The following is a 14,687-nucleotide window of genomic DNA, read 5'->3' as shown; positions in this document are numbered from 1 at the left end:
CTATCATGGTTTTGGGAAGGAGGGGATGGGGTGAGAGCAGAGGTGTGGGAAATAGGTTGAACCTGGTTGAGTGCCCTGTCAACCACAATGGGCAGGGATGGTTAAGGAAGAAAGCAGACATGTCAGAAGAGCCATTTACAAAGGTGGCATCATCAGAACAGGTGTGACAGAGGCAGAGAAACTGGGAGAATGGGATGGAGTCCTTCGTACAGAATGTGGGTATGAGGAGCGATAGTCGAGGTAGCTGTGGGAGTCGGTGGGCTTGTAATGAGTATTGGTGGTCAGTCCATCACTGGAGACAGAGAGGTCAAGGAAGGAAAGTGTCAGAAATGAACTATGTGAAAGAGAGAGAGGAAATTGGAAGCAAACTAAAAATGGAAAAATAGTGTCAGAATGGGACTGAAAAGGACTCGAACAAAGAGTGTTCCACGGTAGCACAGTGGTTTGCCTCACAGCACCAGAGACCAGGGTTCGATTCCCGGCTTGGGCAACTGCCTGTGTGGAGTTTGCACGTTCTCCCCGTGCCTGCATGGGTTTCCTCCGGGTATTCCAGTTTCCTCCCACAGTCCAAAGATGTGCAGGTTAGGTGGATTGGCCGTGCTAAATTGTCCCTTAGTGTCAGGGGGACCGAGCTAGGGTAAATGCATGGGGTTGAGGGGATAGGGCCTGGGTGGGGTTGTTGTCGGTGCAGGCTCGATGGGCCGAATGACCTCCTTCTGCACTGTAGGGATTCTGTGAAAAAGGCGAGGCATAACTGGGGGCCTTGCAGATACTGTGGCCACACCTTTTATTTGGAGTTCTTGCTTTTATTTACATGCATTATCATGCACGATTATATTCCCAAGTATGAGTCAGATATTTAACATACCAATTCTAATCACCATTTCCATTATAATAAAAAAGCACGAAAGGCTGAGGCCCAGTACAACACCCCACAGTAAAAGAGAATTTATGTTTCAAAATATGTGAAGACCACAAGAACACTGTTACGATCCCAGCTACTGGACAGACGGATTCCTGAGCAGAATCCTGGCAACTACCTTTTTGGTTACAGATGTGGATGAACAGAGTCTCAGGACTGCTGATTAACTTTTAACAAAAGAATAAAACTTTTATTAAACAGGAAAATATTAACTATAACAAACTATTCTTTCATCCCCACCTAAATCATTACACATGTGTACACAGATTTATAAGGATAACACACAAGTTATAGAAAGTATCTTGTACGCTATGACTCTACTTGTTCTCAGTAAGTACACAGTCCACGTAAACCAAGAGGCCAACCATGGTCGGACACACCAAACTCTGAAACCAAATGGCAGTTGCCAGCTGAAACAATTTCTGGGGACTCCTCATCAAATCCCCCCAGATGCTTGTTACACTCTAAGCCAACTTGGCTTATTAGAACTCTACCACTTAGTGTTTCAAAATTCCACTCTCGAAAAAACACGCTTTGGAATCTCCTCCCAAACCACGCTTTCTTTTGGATGCCTTCACCAAGGATCCACCTCCAGGATTTCAATCTCTCCCTTCGGTATTCTCTGCCTTGGACTGCCACATGCATTCAAGCTTCCACACAATCTCTCAGGTACCAAGCCTCACCAACAGAACACTACTGTTTCACAGGCTGTATTAAGATGTCCCCAAATGTTTGATTTACCTCAGATGTCTGACTTCTCACTTTGGATCTGCTTCTTGCAGCCGTCTCTTTAACTCAGAGCACTTCATCTGCTTTTTACTTTAACTTCATTCAACAGGACCTCATTCAACTTCTTGTTCCTTTAACTGCCTTCCCCAGACATTCTTTTGACCGCAACTCCCTTTTTTTTGGACTTTATTTTGTTCTTTTGGGAAGTCTGTCTTTTGCCCAGTTTCCTAGTCCTGCCAGCCTCTCCGAGGTCCAGCTTAAAAATAAACTCAAAAGTTCTCTCTGAGGTGGCCCCTGGTTGCTTAAAATACAACCTAGTTTACCTTTAAACCTTGATTGCTCACCTATCAAAAACTATTACCATGCAAGCATCTGAAACCAAACAGAAGACATTAGCCCTTTCAAATATAGAACCACAAAACTAAACTTAGTTAAAGCTATGCCTTATTTCTAATACCCACAGATTCAAATATAGATTACTTGAAACTACCTCAGTTTCTTGACAGTATTGTTACATTAAAATAACGTGTGAGGGACTAGCTTATTGACATATGCAGCCATATTTCAATAAGAATGTCATTTATTGGTATAATTTGCTATGTTTACGCTTTAAAAATGTGGATTAAAAACAAACCTGGAAATTTTCCTACTGGAAGATTATTGACACAAATTGTTTAAAACCACAAAGTAAACTGGCAATTGTTCATGCAAATACAGAGATACAGGACAGGTATATATCACTATGAGCTAACAGACATAGTTTCCTCATTTTGAGTTTCTGATCTTGCCCTTGTACCCACAAAAACTCCAGGTGGCACAAATGAGTTCCCCCAGCTACAAAAGACACCTCAATTTCAGTACATCATGTTACCTAGTTTGTGACGTCAGCTGAAATGTTTCTTAAAAAATTAAATTGGAATTGAACCTCCACAGAATTGGCCTCAAAAGTACTTTTACTTTTTTTAAAGACTCCGATGCAACACAGATTTTACAAAGAGGAAGTTTTCACAATATGGTTAACTTCTCAAACAACGATCAGAACATCTCTGTCCAAATAAAACATCAGCAATAAAATATTACCATATCTGGTAAAACTAGCACTATACAAATAACAGCAACCATCTGTCCGCATATACACCAAACGAGGAAGCTGATTATTTTACTGTCTTAACTACAAATATTTTGAACTACAAATATTTACTTTGCCTTCGTACACAGGGAGACAGTCATTGGTAAGGCCAGCACTTATTGCCCATCCTATTATCCTTAAGATTGTCACATGTATTGGTATACAGTGAAAAGTATTGTTTCTTGCGCACTATAGACATGGCGGCACGATGGCACAGTGGTTAGCACTGCTGCCTCACAGCACCAGGGACCTGGGTTCGATTCCCGTCTTGGGTCACTGTCTGTGGAGTTTGCACATTCTCCTCGTGTCTGCGTGGGTTTCCTCCGGTTGCCTCCCACACTCCAAAGATGTGCAGGTTAGGTGAACTGGCTATGCTAAATTCTCCGTCTGTGTACCCGAACAGGTGCCGGAGTGTGGCGACTAGGGGATTTTAACAGTAACTTCATTGCAGTGTAAATGTAAGCTTACTTGTGACTGATAGATAAACTTTACTTTACTTAGGGGAGAAGGAAAGGAGAAGGTGCAGGATATAGTGTTACAGTCATAGTTAGCGTGTAGAGAAAGATCAACTTAATATAAGGCAGATCCATTCAAAAGTCTGATGGCAGCAGAGAAGAAGCCATTTCTTGAGTCGGTTGGTACGTGGCCTCAGACGGTTTGTGTCTTTTTCCCGACGGAAGTAAGTGTATTTGACTTTTTGAACTGCTGCAGTTTACCTATTGAAGTTCACTCTCAGTGCTATGAGGTACAGAGTAGATACAGAGTCAAAAAAGTCAAAATTACAAGAACCATTCTATTCACTCTAATAACCAATTTCAAATTATCAAAAAAACGAATCGCCCGAAAGGCAGGATCCTTCTTTGAACGGAAATATTTTTTGAGAGCTATTTGGTTCCGATCCTAAAAACATTGACAACTGAGAGCTTGATCACAGATCGCAGCAACACACATTGCAATGATTCAGCTGAACAGAACCAAGTGTTTCAGTTGACTAATCATACCTGCGTGGACACAGATGACAAGAAAATACGTGTGAAGCAACTGTCATTATTGCAGTCAATCTGCACATTTTTCAGATACACACTCAGAACTCCGATTTTTTGGGGTAATGGCAGCTATGGTTTAAGATATTCAAACCGGGATAACTTGGAAGCAGCTCTCATGGGTTACCTTTCCAAAAATTATTCACCAGATGTTTTGAAGTGTTGCAATTCAAAATGCAGATCGGCTTACGACAACTGATACAGAAATCCAAAAGGTTAACTACCATTGCAAAATAAGTCGATTCAAATTCTTCACTGGGGCAGCACACAGTGGTTAGCACTGCTGCCTCACAGTACCAGGGACTCGGGTTCGATTCCCAGCTTGGATCACTGTGTGTGCAGAGTCTGCACGTTCTCCCCGTGTCTGCGTGGGTTTCCTCCTGGGTGCTCTGGTTTCCTCCCGCAGTCCGAAAGATGTGCTGGTTAGGTTCATCGGCCGTGTTAAATTCTCCCTCAGTGTACCCGAATAGATGCTGAAGTGTGGCAATGGGGGGATTTTCACAGTAACTTCATTGCAGTGTTAATGTAAGCCTACTTGTGACACTGATAAATAAACTAAACTAAAGTAGAGATAAAAGCAAATTACTGCGGATGCTGCAATCTGAAATCAAAAGAGAAGATGCTGGAAAATCTCAGCAGGTCTGGCAGCATCTGTAAGGGGAGAAAAGAGCTGACATTCTGAGTCCAGGTGACCCCTTGTCAAAGCTGATCACAGCTTTAATAAAGGGTTGTGAATCTGTGGATTTCCCTGCCCAGTGAAGCAGTTGAGGCTACCTCATTGAATGTTTTTAAAGCAAGGATAGATAAATTTTTGAACAGTGAAGGAATTAAGGGTTATGGTGAGCGGGCGGGTAAGGAGCTGAGTCCACGAAAAGATCAGCCATGATCTTATTGAATGGCGGAGCAGGTCTGAGGGGCCGGATGGCCTACTCCTGCTCCTAGTTCTTATGTTCTTACAGATGCTGCCAGACCTGCTGAGATTTTCCAGCATTTTCTCTTTTGGTTTCTAAACTAAACTAAGCTACTCAAATTCTTCACTTATTAAGCAGTTGTTTAAACAAATATAAGCTGCGCACAACTAACCGGCTTTCACCATCTCACCTTTGGCCAAGGAGATCTTTCAGACCAAAAGCCACAGAGGTATAAGTCAACCCTGGCAGAACTTTACTTAGTTCAAGGAGAGGGCAGTGTTATCACAAGCATGGAAATGTACACAGTCCACACCAGCTAGTCACACCAGTGCTTAAGTGCCACGCAGCTCAGTGACAGAACAGTGAAAAATGGTTGTATGGGCTCAGGTGGTGGAGACGCTTTCTATTCCCAAGCACATTCATGACAGATTCAAATCTAGATCTCAGGAAGGGAAAGACAAGAGTACGAACCCAATGCTGCAAACACATCAAAAACATAACCTAGTCCAGCAAAGAAAGGAGGCAGCGATCTTTCAAATAACGTTATTAAAATACATCAGTCCAAAGTATAAATACATCACTACAAATCATTGTTCAAGAAAGTTGTCTAATCATTCAGAAGTCTTATTGCATTTGATATTTATACCACATTACACAACATATACATGTGCACGCCTTTGGCAGAACAAGTAGAATTCACAGGTTTTTCAAATATTTTGGTTTGGCCTCTTGAGAGGCTCTGAACTTCTAATAGAGGAAAGCAGATAATCAGCATTCAATAAAATGTTAATATTCTTCCATACAGATTGCTCCATAAATGGAAAAGTGGCACCTGGATGTCAAAACTTAAAATATCTTAGTGTGTGTGTGTGTGAGAAAGAGAGGAGGGGAGAGAGAAAGGGGAATAGAGAGAGGGAGAGTCCGACCTGTCCCCCCTACCCCCGCAATCTCTCTGACAGCGTGCGTGTATGTAAGAGAGTCCTGCCTGCTCCCTCTCTCCAACAGTGAGTCTTACTGACCCTCTCTCTGAACGTGTGTGTCTCCCTCTTTCTGACAGTGTGTGAAACACTCTCTCTGGCAGTGTGTGTCTCTCTTTTTGACTGTGTATCTCTCTCTCCTTGACAGTGTGTGTGTGGGTCTCTCTGACAGTGTGTGTGTGGGACTCTCTGACAGTGTGTGTGTGGGTCTCTCTGACAGTGTGTGTGTGGGTCTCTCTGACAGTGTGTGTGTGGGTCTCTCTGACAGTGTGTGTGTGGGTCTCTCTGACAGTGTGTGTGTGTGGGTCTCTCTGACAGTGTGTGTGTGTGGGTCTCTCTGACAGTGTGTGTGTGTGGGTCTCTCTGACAGTGTGTGTGTGCGTGGGTCTCTCTGACAGTGTGTGTGTGTGTGGGTCTCTCTGACAATGTGTGTCTCTCTCTCTCTGACAATGTGTGTGTGTGCGTCTCTCTGACAGTGTGTGTGTGTCTCCCTCTCTCTGACAATGTGTGTCTCCCTCTCTCTGACAGTGTGTGTCTCCCTCTCTCTGACAGTGTGTGTCTCCCTCTCTCTGACAGTGAGAGTCTCCATCTCTCTGACAGTGAGAGTCTCCATCTCTCTGACAGTGTGTGTCTCCATCTCTCTGACAGTGTGTGTGTGGGTCTCTCTGACAGTGTGTGGATTACTCTGACAGTGTGTCTCCCTCTCTCTGACAGTGTGTGTGTGGGTCTCTCTGACAGTGTGTGTGTGGGTCTCTCTGACAGTGTGTGTGTGGGTCTCTCTGACAGTGTGTGGGTCTCTCTGACAGTGTGTGTGTGGGTCTCTCTGACAGTGTGTGGATTACTCTGACAGTGTGTGTCTCCCTCTCTCTGACAGTGTGTGTGTGGGTCTCTCTGACAGTGTGTGTGTGTGGGTCTCTCTGACAGTGTGTGTGCGCGTGGGTCTCTCTGACAGTGTGTGTGTGTGTGGGTCTCTCTGACAATGTGTGTCTCTCTCTCTCTGACAGTGTGTGTGTGTGCGTCTCTCTGACAGTGTGTGTGTGTCTCCCTCTCTGTGACAATGTGTGTCTCCCTCTCTCTGACAGTGTGTCTCCCTCTCTCTGACAGTGTGTCTCCCTCTCTCTGACAGTGTGTGTCTCCCTCTCTCTGACAGTGTGTGTCTCCCTCTCTCTGACAGTGTGTGTCTCCCTCTCTCTGACAGTGTGTGTCTCCCTCTCTCTGACAGTGTGTGTCTCCCTCTCTCTGACAGTGTGTGTCTCCCTCTCTCTGACAGTGAGAGTCTCCATCTCTCTGACAGTGTGTGTCTCCATCTCTCTGACAGTGTGTGTGTGGGTCTCTCTGACAGTGTGTGGATTACTCTGACAGTGTGTGTCTCCCTCTCTCTGACAGTGTGTGTGTGGGTCTCTCTGACAGTGTGTGTGTGGGTCTCTCTGACAGTGTGTGTGTGGGTCTCTCTGACAGTGTGTGGATTACTCTGACAGTGTGTGTCTCCCTCTCTCTGACAGTGTGTGTGTGGGTCTCTCTGACAGTGTGTGTGTGTGGGTCTCTCTGACAATGTGTGTCTCCCTCTCTCTGACAGTGTGTCTCCCTCTCTCTGACAGTGTGTCTCCCTCTCTCTGACAGTGTGTCTCCCTCTCTCTGACAGTGTGTGTCTCCCTCTCTCTGACAGTGTGTGTCTCCCTCTCTCTGACAGTGTGTCTCCCTCTCTCTGACAGTGTGTGTCTCCCTCTCTCTGACAGTGTGTGTCTCCCTCTCTCTGACAGTGTGTGTCTCCCTCTCTCTGACAGTGAGAGTCTCCATCTCTCTGACAGTGTGTGTCTCCATCTCTCTGACAGTGTGTGTGTGGGTCTCTCTGACAGTGTGTGGATTACTCTGACAGTGTGTGTCTCCCTCTCTCTGTGTGTGTGGGTCTCTCTGACAGTGTGTGTGTGGGTCTCTCTGACAGTGTGTGTGTGGGTCTCTCTGACAGTGTGTGGATTACTCTGACAGTGTGTGTCTCCCTCTCTCTGACAGTGTGTGTGTGGGTCTCTCTGACAGTGTGTGTGTGTGGGTCTCTCTGACAGTGTGTGTCTCTCTCTGACAGTGTGTGTTTGTGTGTCTCTCTGACAGTGTGTGTGTGTGTGTGGGTCTCTCTGACAGTGTGTGTGTGTGGGTCTCTCTGACAGTGTGTGTGTGGGTCTCTCTGACTGTGTGTGTGGGTCTCTCTGACAGTGTGTGTGGATCACTCTGACAGTGTGTGTCTCCCTCTCTCTGACAGTGTCTCTCACTCCCCCCTGCCCCTTACCTGAGCGCCAGTCTGAGGGTGAGCAGGGTACAGATGACAGCGATGGCCCCGCAAACACACTCGGGTCTCCTCGCCATCTGCCAGCCAGCCTGACTGAGCCACACACAGCGCCGCCTCAGCATGCCTGGCCTGGCCCAGCCCGGCCGCGGCCTGTCACAGCGGGAGGGAGGGGGCGCTCGGGCCTCAGCTCTCGGCCGCCGGGCGAACCGCGCTCCGCCACGTCCCCGCCAACACTTCCGCTCGGTAACCCGGGGTCACCGTAGGGAGGGGGGGTGGGCAGGGGGCGCGCACGCTGACGGCAGGGTGAGGCGGGCTCGAGTACGCACACATGGCCCCGCCCACCAATCCGCCCTGTGCCGCCTTGGCCCCGCCCCAGGCCACCTGGCATCGTACCGCGCACGCTCCGGCCCCATCCCTGCCTGGCCCCGCCCCCGCGCAGCCAGGCTCTCCCCGCGCCCCTAGCCCCGCGCATGCTCCGGCCGCGCCCCGCCCCAGAATCAGCTCGCCAGGCCGCCCCCGGGTCCCTGTGCTAGTCGAATTCCACACCAGACCCAATTTGCGCACAGCAACTTCCCATGGTCAGCAATGACCGAATATTTTATTCATTCATGGGACATGGGCGTCACTGGCTGGCCAGCATTTTCTGATGTGGAGATGCCGGAGTTGGACTGAGGTAAACACAGTAACAAGTTTAACAACACCAGGTTAAAGTCCAAGTCCAATAAAGTCCAGGTCTTTAACCTGGTGTTGTTAAACTTCTTACAGCATTTTCTGCCCATCCCTAACTGCCCAAGGGCAGTTGAGAGTCAACCACATTGCTGTTGCTCTGGAGTCACATGTAGGCCAGACCAGGTCAGGACGGCAGATTTCCTTCCCTAAAGGACATTAGTGAACCAGATGGGTTTTTCCAACAATCGACAATGGTTTCATGGTCATCAGTAGATTCTTAATTCCAGATATTTTTTACTGAACTCAAATTCCACCATCTGCCGTGGTGGGATTCAAACCCAGGTCCCCAGAACATTAGCTGAGTTTCTGGATTAATAGTCTAGCGATAATACCACTGGGCCATCACCTCCCCATGATAGCCTGTTTTTAAATGCTGGAAACATCTCAGCCGGTCTGACAGCATCTGTGGAGAGAGAATAGAGCCGACGTTTTGAGTCTAGATGACCCTTTGTCAGAGTGGAAGCGAAGGAAAATCAGAGGTTTTATACGGAAGGGGGGGGGAGGGGGGGGAGTTGCTGTAATTGGACAAAAGGAATGTCATTGGTGATGATAAACGGGGCCACCAGTTACATTCCTCAGCCAGAGGAACAGAATAACAGAATACAAAATGGAGGAGTCAAGGGGATCTTGCTTTGTAAACACTGGGCCTGTGCCCGCACTGCAACAGCGACCACACTTTATTAAACAAAATCTCGCTCACAGACCGCAAAGTGGATTCGAAGGAAAGAAAGTGGAAACGGGGTCAGGGAAATTCAAGCACTTAAATCGCCGAGGCATCGTAGGCTCTGCAGCAAGTGCTGGGGAATGGGAGGAGTATGGATTAGTATTTGATGGCCAGCATAAATTGGAGGGGAAAGTTCACAGTCTGAAGTTGTTGAACTCAATATTGAGTCTAGAATGCTGTTACTGTATCTTATTGGGAGATGAAATGATCTTCCAGTTTGCATTGGGCATCGCTGGAGTATTGCAGCAAAATGGTTTGCAACCAACAAAGTACCTTCGTGTTGTATAGTCAGTGCTATAATAAATGCAGTGCCAATTTGCACACAGCAAGCTCTCACCAGATAATGGGCTTATCCGTGGTGTAGATTGAAGGATAAGTATTTGCCAAGATGCCTACAGGACACCCTGTTCTTCATCAAAATACTGCCATAGGATCTTTCACATCCACCCAAACAGGCTTTTGTTCAACATCTCGCAAAGACTGCACCTCCAACAGCGTCACACACCCTCAGTAGTGCACTGGAGTGTCAGCATAGATTTATTTGTGCTCAACTCCTGCACTTCAACCAACAACCTTCTAACTCAAAGGCACGAGTCCTGCCAGAGCCATTTGACTAAAAGCAAAGTCTGTCTTTAAGCTTCGGAATCACCCTACATTTGCAATTCAACCTTTTTCGTACAGATTACCCAGCCCTATTCGAAGTTTTGTTTTTATTATGTGTTCATGGGATGGGGGCATCGCTGGCTGGGCCAGCATTTATTACCCATCCCTGAGAACAGTTGAGATTCAACCATATTGCTGTGGGTATGGAGTCACATTTAGGCCAGACCAGGTAAGGACGGCAGATTTCCTTCCCTAAAGGGAAATTCGTGAACCAGATGGGTTTTTACAAGAATTGACAATTCATGGTCATCATTAGCGACTTTTTTTAAAATTCCAGATTTTTTGTTTTCGAATTCAAATTTCACCATCTGCCATGGTGGGATTCGAAGCCGGGTTCCCAGAGCATTACCCTTGGTCTCTGGATTCCTAGTCCGGTGACAATACCACTATTCCCCTGCCTCCCCAAGTAGAGGAGTGTGAAATGTGCTCTGTTTTAATAAGAAGGACCTGAGTAGCGCGGTGAGCGAACAAAAATTGTGCTAAGATTGTTACAAAATGCAGACCTTTCCAAAAACATGTCAATGTGAAGAATGTCAATAAACAAGGACAATATCAACAGCCAGAGTGAAACATGTATCACTTTGACACTGCCAGATTTTGCTAACTATCAACCCTGGCACTAGCCGTGTGGTTAGATGCCAGCAAGGTCAAGTTACAAAGGAATAAATACCTTGATGAAATATCAACATAAACTTGTGTAGCTTTAGGCTTGTTGATTAAGTGCTCCGTGAGTGTGGCCCTATCCCTTGTTCTCAGTCCCCTCTTCCCGTAGTCAGATGAAGTTTGAGGAGAAGCAGGAATATTAACCACTTGACTGTTTGGGTGTCCACCTGGCTTGTTGCCTTTGGAGCAGAACACAGTGCCATGACAAGCAGCGATAAAATTGGCTATTGCTTGGTGCTTGATAGCCAGCACAAACACGATGGGCCGAAGGGCCTCTTTCTGTGCAGTAATGGTCCAAGGACTTTTTTTCCCCCCCATAAAGCTCTGGAGAACAGCAGCCACCCTTTCTAATATGACATTTTTAAAAATCCATCAACGATGGATCGATCTGGTTCTTCAGACTCTGGGATGTCCTTGAGCTGAACTTTGCAAGCAAGTCCCAGAGACTGATTTTAGAAGTTTGTTCCATCATCAAAAATATCATGACAGCAAGAAAGAGAGGAAAAGAGGAATGGGATTTAAAGTTAAGGTACGAGGGCGGCATGGTGGCACAGACTGCTGCCTCAGTGTCAGGGACCCGGGTTGAATTCCCGGCTTGGGTGACTGTCCGTGTGGAGTCTGCACGTTCTCCGTGTCTGCGTGGGTTTCCTCCGGGTGCTCCAGTTTCCACCCACACTCCAAAAGATGTGATTAGGTAGATTAGCTATGCTAAATTGCCCCTTAGTGTCCCAAGATGTGTAGGTTAGATGGATTAGCTATGGTAAATGTGTGGGATTACAGGGAGAGAGTGGGAGAGAGGGGCCTGTGTAAGGAAGTCTGTCGAGGGCTGGTACAGACCCAATGGGCAGAATGGCCTCCTTCTGCATTGTAGAGATTCTATGAGGTACTAATGGAAGTCCATAAAGAGAATAGGTGGTGTGAATTTTTTTACTTTTAAGGCAAGGATAAATTTTTGAACAGTAAAGGAATTAAGGGTTATGGTGAGCGGGCGGGTAAGTGGAGCTGAGTCCACAAAAAGATCAACCATGATCTTATTGAATGGGGGAGCAGGTTCGAGGGGCCAGATGGCCTACTTCTGCTCCTAGTTAAGGACCCCACGCACCCCAGACATTCTCTCTTTCACCTTCTTCCTTCGGGAAAAAGATACAAAAGTCTGAGGTCAACCGACTCAAAAACAGCTTCTTCCCTGCTGCTGTCAGACTTTTGAATGGACTTACCTTGCATTAAGTTAATCTTTCTCTACACCCTAGCTATGACTGTAACACTACATTCTGCACTCTCTCCTTTCCTTCTCTGTGAACGGTATGTTTTGCCTGTATAGCACGCAAGAAACAATACTTTTCACTGTATGTTAATACATGTGACAATAATAAATCAAATCAAAATCAGAACGAACCAAAAATTGTTCAGATTTCTGCAGGCTGATAAATGACAGAAGCATTAATTAAAAACTGAAATTTTAAGATGCTGCATCGTGAATATGGGTTTATTCCCCCAGCACTTGCAATAAGTATCAAATATGCTACATTTACATCTTTAGCTTTAGCATAATCTAGTACTCCAGCATAGGGGCACGGCCACACAGTGGTTAACACTGCTGCTTCACAACTCCAGGGACCCGGGTGACTGTGGTGAGTTTGCACCATCTACATGGGTTTCCTCCAGGTGCTCCTGCTTCCTCCCACAGTCCAAAGATGTGCAGGTTAGGTGGATTGGCCATGCTAAATTACTGTGAAAATCCCCTTGTTGCCACACTCTGATGCTTGCTCGCGTACACTGATTTAAAATGGCCTGCACCCAACCAGCACATCTTTTGGACTATGGGAGGAAACCGGAGCACCCGGAGGAAACCCATGTGGACATGAGGAAAACGTGCAGACTCCACACAGACAGTGACCTAAGCTCAGAATTGAACCCAAGTCCCTGGTGCTGTGAGGCAGCAGTGCTAACTACTGTGCCGCCCCTTACTATCCAAAGATCTGTAAGTTAGGGGGAATTAGTGAGACAAATGCGTGGGGCTACAAGGATAAAGACTGGGTGAGATGCTCTATTGGAACGTTGGTGCAGACTTGATGAGCCGAACGGCCTCCTCCTGCACTGTAGGGATTAAAAATGGAAAGACCAGTCACGGCAACATGGAAATAAAACAGCCAATGCACTATTCTGGTTAACAAGTTACAGAAAGGATTTTTAAAAAAGCTTTAATATAAAATGTTGAGTCTTACCCGTGTGATGCCATGCTTGGACATTTATTTTAAGCTGCAAATATGTTCCCATTATGACACTACAACACTCCAACACTAGGTGGCACCATGATCTCCCAGATCTACTCCGTCCAGTGCCATCAAGTCAATACAGCTCCTTCAAAAACCATTTAGTCTGGCAGTCTCTCCCTTCCCCAAACCTGCCTGACTTGTCTTTTCATATCACGAGCCTCCTCCCTTTGGTCTATGGCTCCCAGGTTTCCGACACTCACCTTGCCCTCCTAGCCTGTTCTAAGTATATTAAAAGCGCTGTGATACTTGACGGGGTGAGGCACTTGAGAGGGAGGGTGGTGGCGGCAGCGGCACGTGGGGGCAAAACAGAAGCAATAAAAATACAGAGATCGAGGGAACAATAGAAACACGGATAGAAAGCCCAGAGAGACAGAGAGACGGGCAAAACAAGTAGCGTGACAGAGCACGACTTTGTTTTGAATATGCTATTCCATCAAGATTTATGGGCAATTAAAATGAATAGTAAAGTTCAACGGACAGGGTACAATGCACTCCAACAAAGTGTAATGTAAACACTTTCATATCCTTTATTGACAATATTGGTCCATATAATTTTTGCCAATTGGCAATTCATGTGATTTTTTTTAAGGAAATCAACAATTAAATAGCAAGCAATATAGCAAAAACATAATATTTTTAAAATCTTGTAATGAAATTATTTTATGCAGTTCTTTTAACACCTGCTTCCCAGTTACCAATGAAAGGAGCACATAATTAAACACTGGTAAAATTTAAATCCATTCATCCTATATACTGACGAATGACTCTGCTTAAAAACTATTACTTAGAAGAAAAATGTTATCAAAAATGCATCCTATTGCTCCAACAAATTCATCGATGGCAACTCATCTCTGAACAGTTAAAAACCACCCAAATTGATTTGCCCCCATTGCTAATCCTTATTCCTCTGTCGATTCTGATTTATTTAGATACTCGGAACGGCTGACAAATTCTGTATCCTTTAAATCTCACATTCATAGAAATCCAAAGCTTCCCCTTGTCTCAAGTAACTCAAATACTCCCCATGTCATAGGAATATATCACAAAAAATATTCGAGTCCTTGCACTTTAATATACCCCATGATTATTTTTTTTAAAAAGTTGCACGTCATCTTGAACCGAGGTTGCAACTTTCAGCAAGTAAGGCTGCAGCCTGCTGTTACATCAAAGTGCAGAGAACACTGCCACGCTCCTGCCTCTCTACTATATGCCACTCTTACAAGACCATAGTAGTCAGCACTGTAGGAAAGTAAAGCAGGAGAACAATTCAAAGAATTACTGCTTGTACACCTTTTAGTTTTGGTTTCGATCGAGAGACTGTCAACTTCTACCAGTAACACATTTCTGAAAATACATCATGGTTATTATATTAATTTAAGTCTTTAATCAAAAAATCAAATTTTCCAAAATCGTCATCTTCTGGAGCAATCAAATGGTCTTTTTTGGCTTTGGCTAGTTTCTGTCTTAGGACTTCTCTTCGATCCATCCATTCTTGCAATTCTGCTTGACTATGAGCAAATTGGCAATTCTTGTCATCTGGACAAGTACCTGTCTCATGCCTGTAATTAACAGAAAGTCATTATATTCCAATTGGCACTTTATGTTCAAAACGCATTGCAAGGGTACAGGTGCAACAACCT

At 45.5% G+C, this 14,687-nt stretch overlaps 2 protein-coding genes across 5 annotated transcripts in view; both read right to left on the bottom strand.

Moving 5' to 3' along the window:
* txndc11 (thioredoxin domain containing 11) overlaps positions 1-8,328 on the bottom strand; it is a 103,828-nt gene extending 95,500 nt beyond the window's left edge. Inside the window, exon 1 of one of the 2 annotated variants that reach the window (XM_078240756.1) lies at positions 7,993-8,328. In XM_078240756.1, coding sequence (XP_078096882.1) covers positions 7,993-8,114 — 122 coding nt within the window. In that variant the 5' untranslated portion in view covers positions 8,115-8,328. The remainder of the gene's footprint in view (positions 1-7,992) is intronic. The other variant, XM_078240758.1, reaches the window with a different exon arrangement.
* Positions 8,329-13,535: 5,207 nt separating this feature from the next.
* The window catches only part of zc3h7a (zinc finger CCCH-type containing 7A), a 103,302-nt gene continuing 102,150 nt past the window's right edge, over positions 13,536-14,687 (bottom strand). For all 3 annotated transcript variants that reach the window (XM_078240753.1, XM_078240754.1, XM_078240755.1), the window contains exon 23: positions 13,536-14,606. In XM_078240753.1, the coding sequence (XP_078096879.1) occupies positions 14,417-14,606 (190 nt within the window). In that variant the 3' untranslated portion in view covers positions 13,536-14,416. The remainder of the gene's footprint in view (positions 14,607-14,687) is intronic.

The sequence above is a fragment of the Mustelus asterias genome, chromosome 23 (assembly GCF_964213995.1).
Source record: "Mustelus asterias chromosome 23, sMusAst1.hap1.1, whole genome shotgun sequence".
Taxonomy (NCBI): Eukaryota; Metazoa; Chordata; class Chondrichthyes; order Carcharhiniformes; family Triakidae; genus Mustelus; species Mustelus asterias.
Note: the sequence above shows the minus strand (reverse complement) of the source record. Positions and strands in the feature narration are given on the sequence as shown.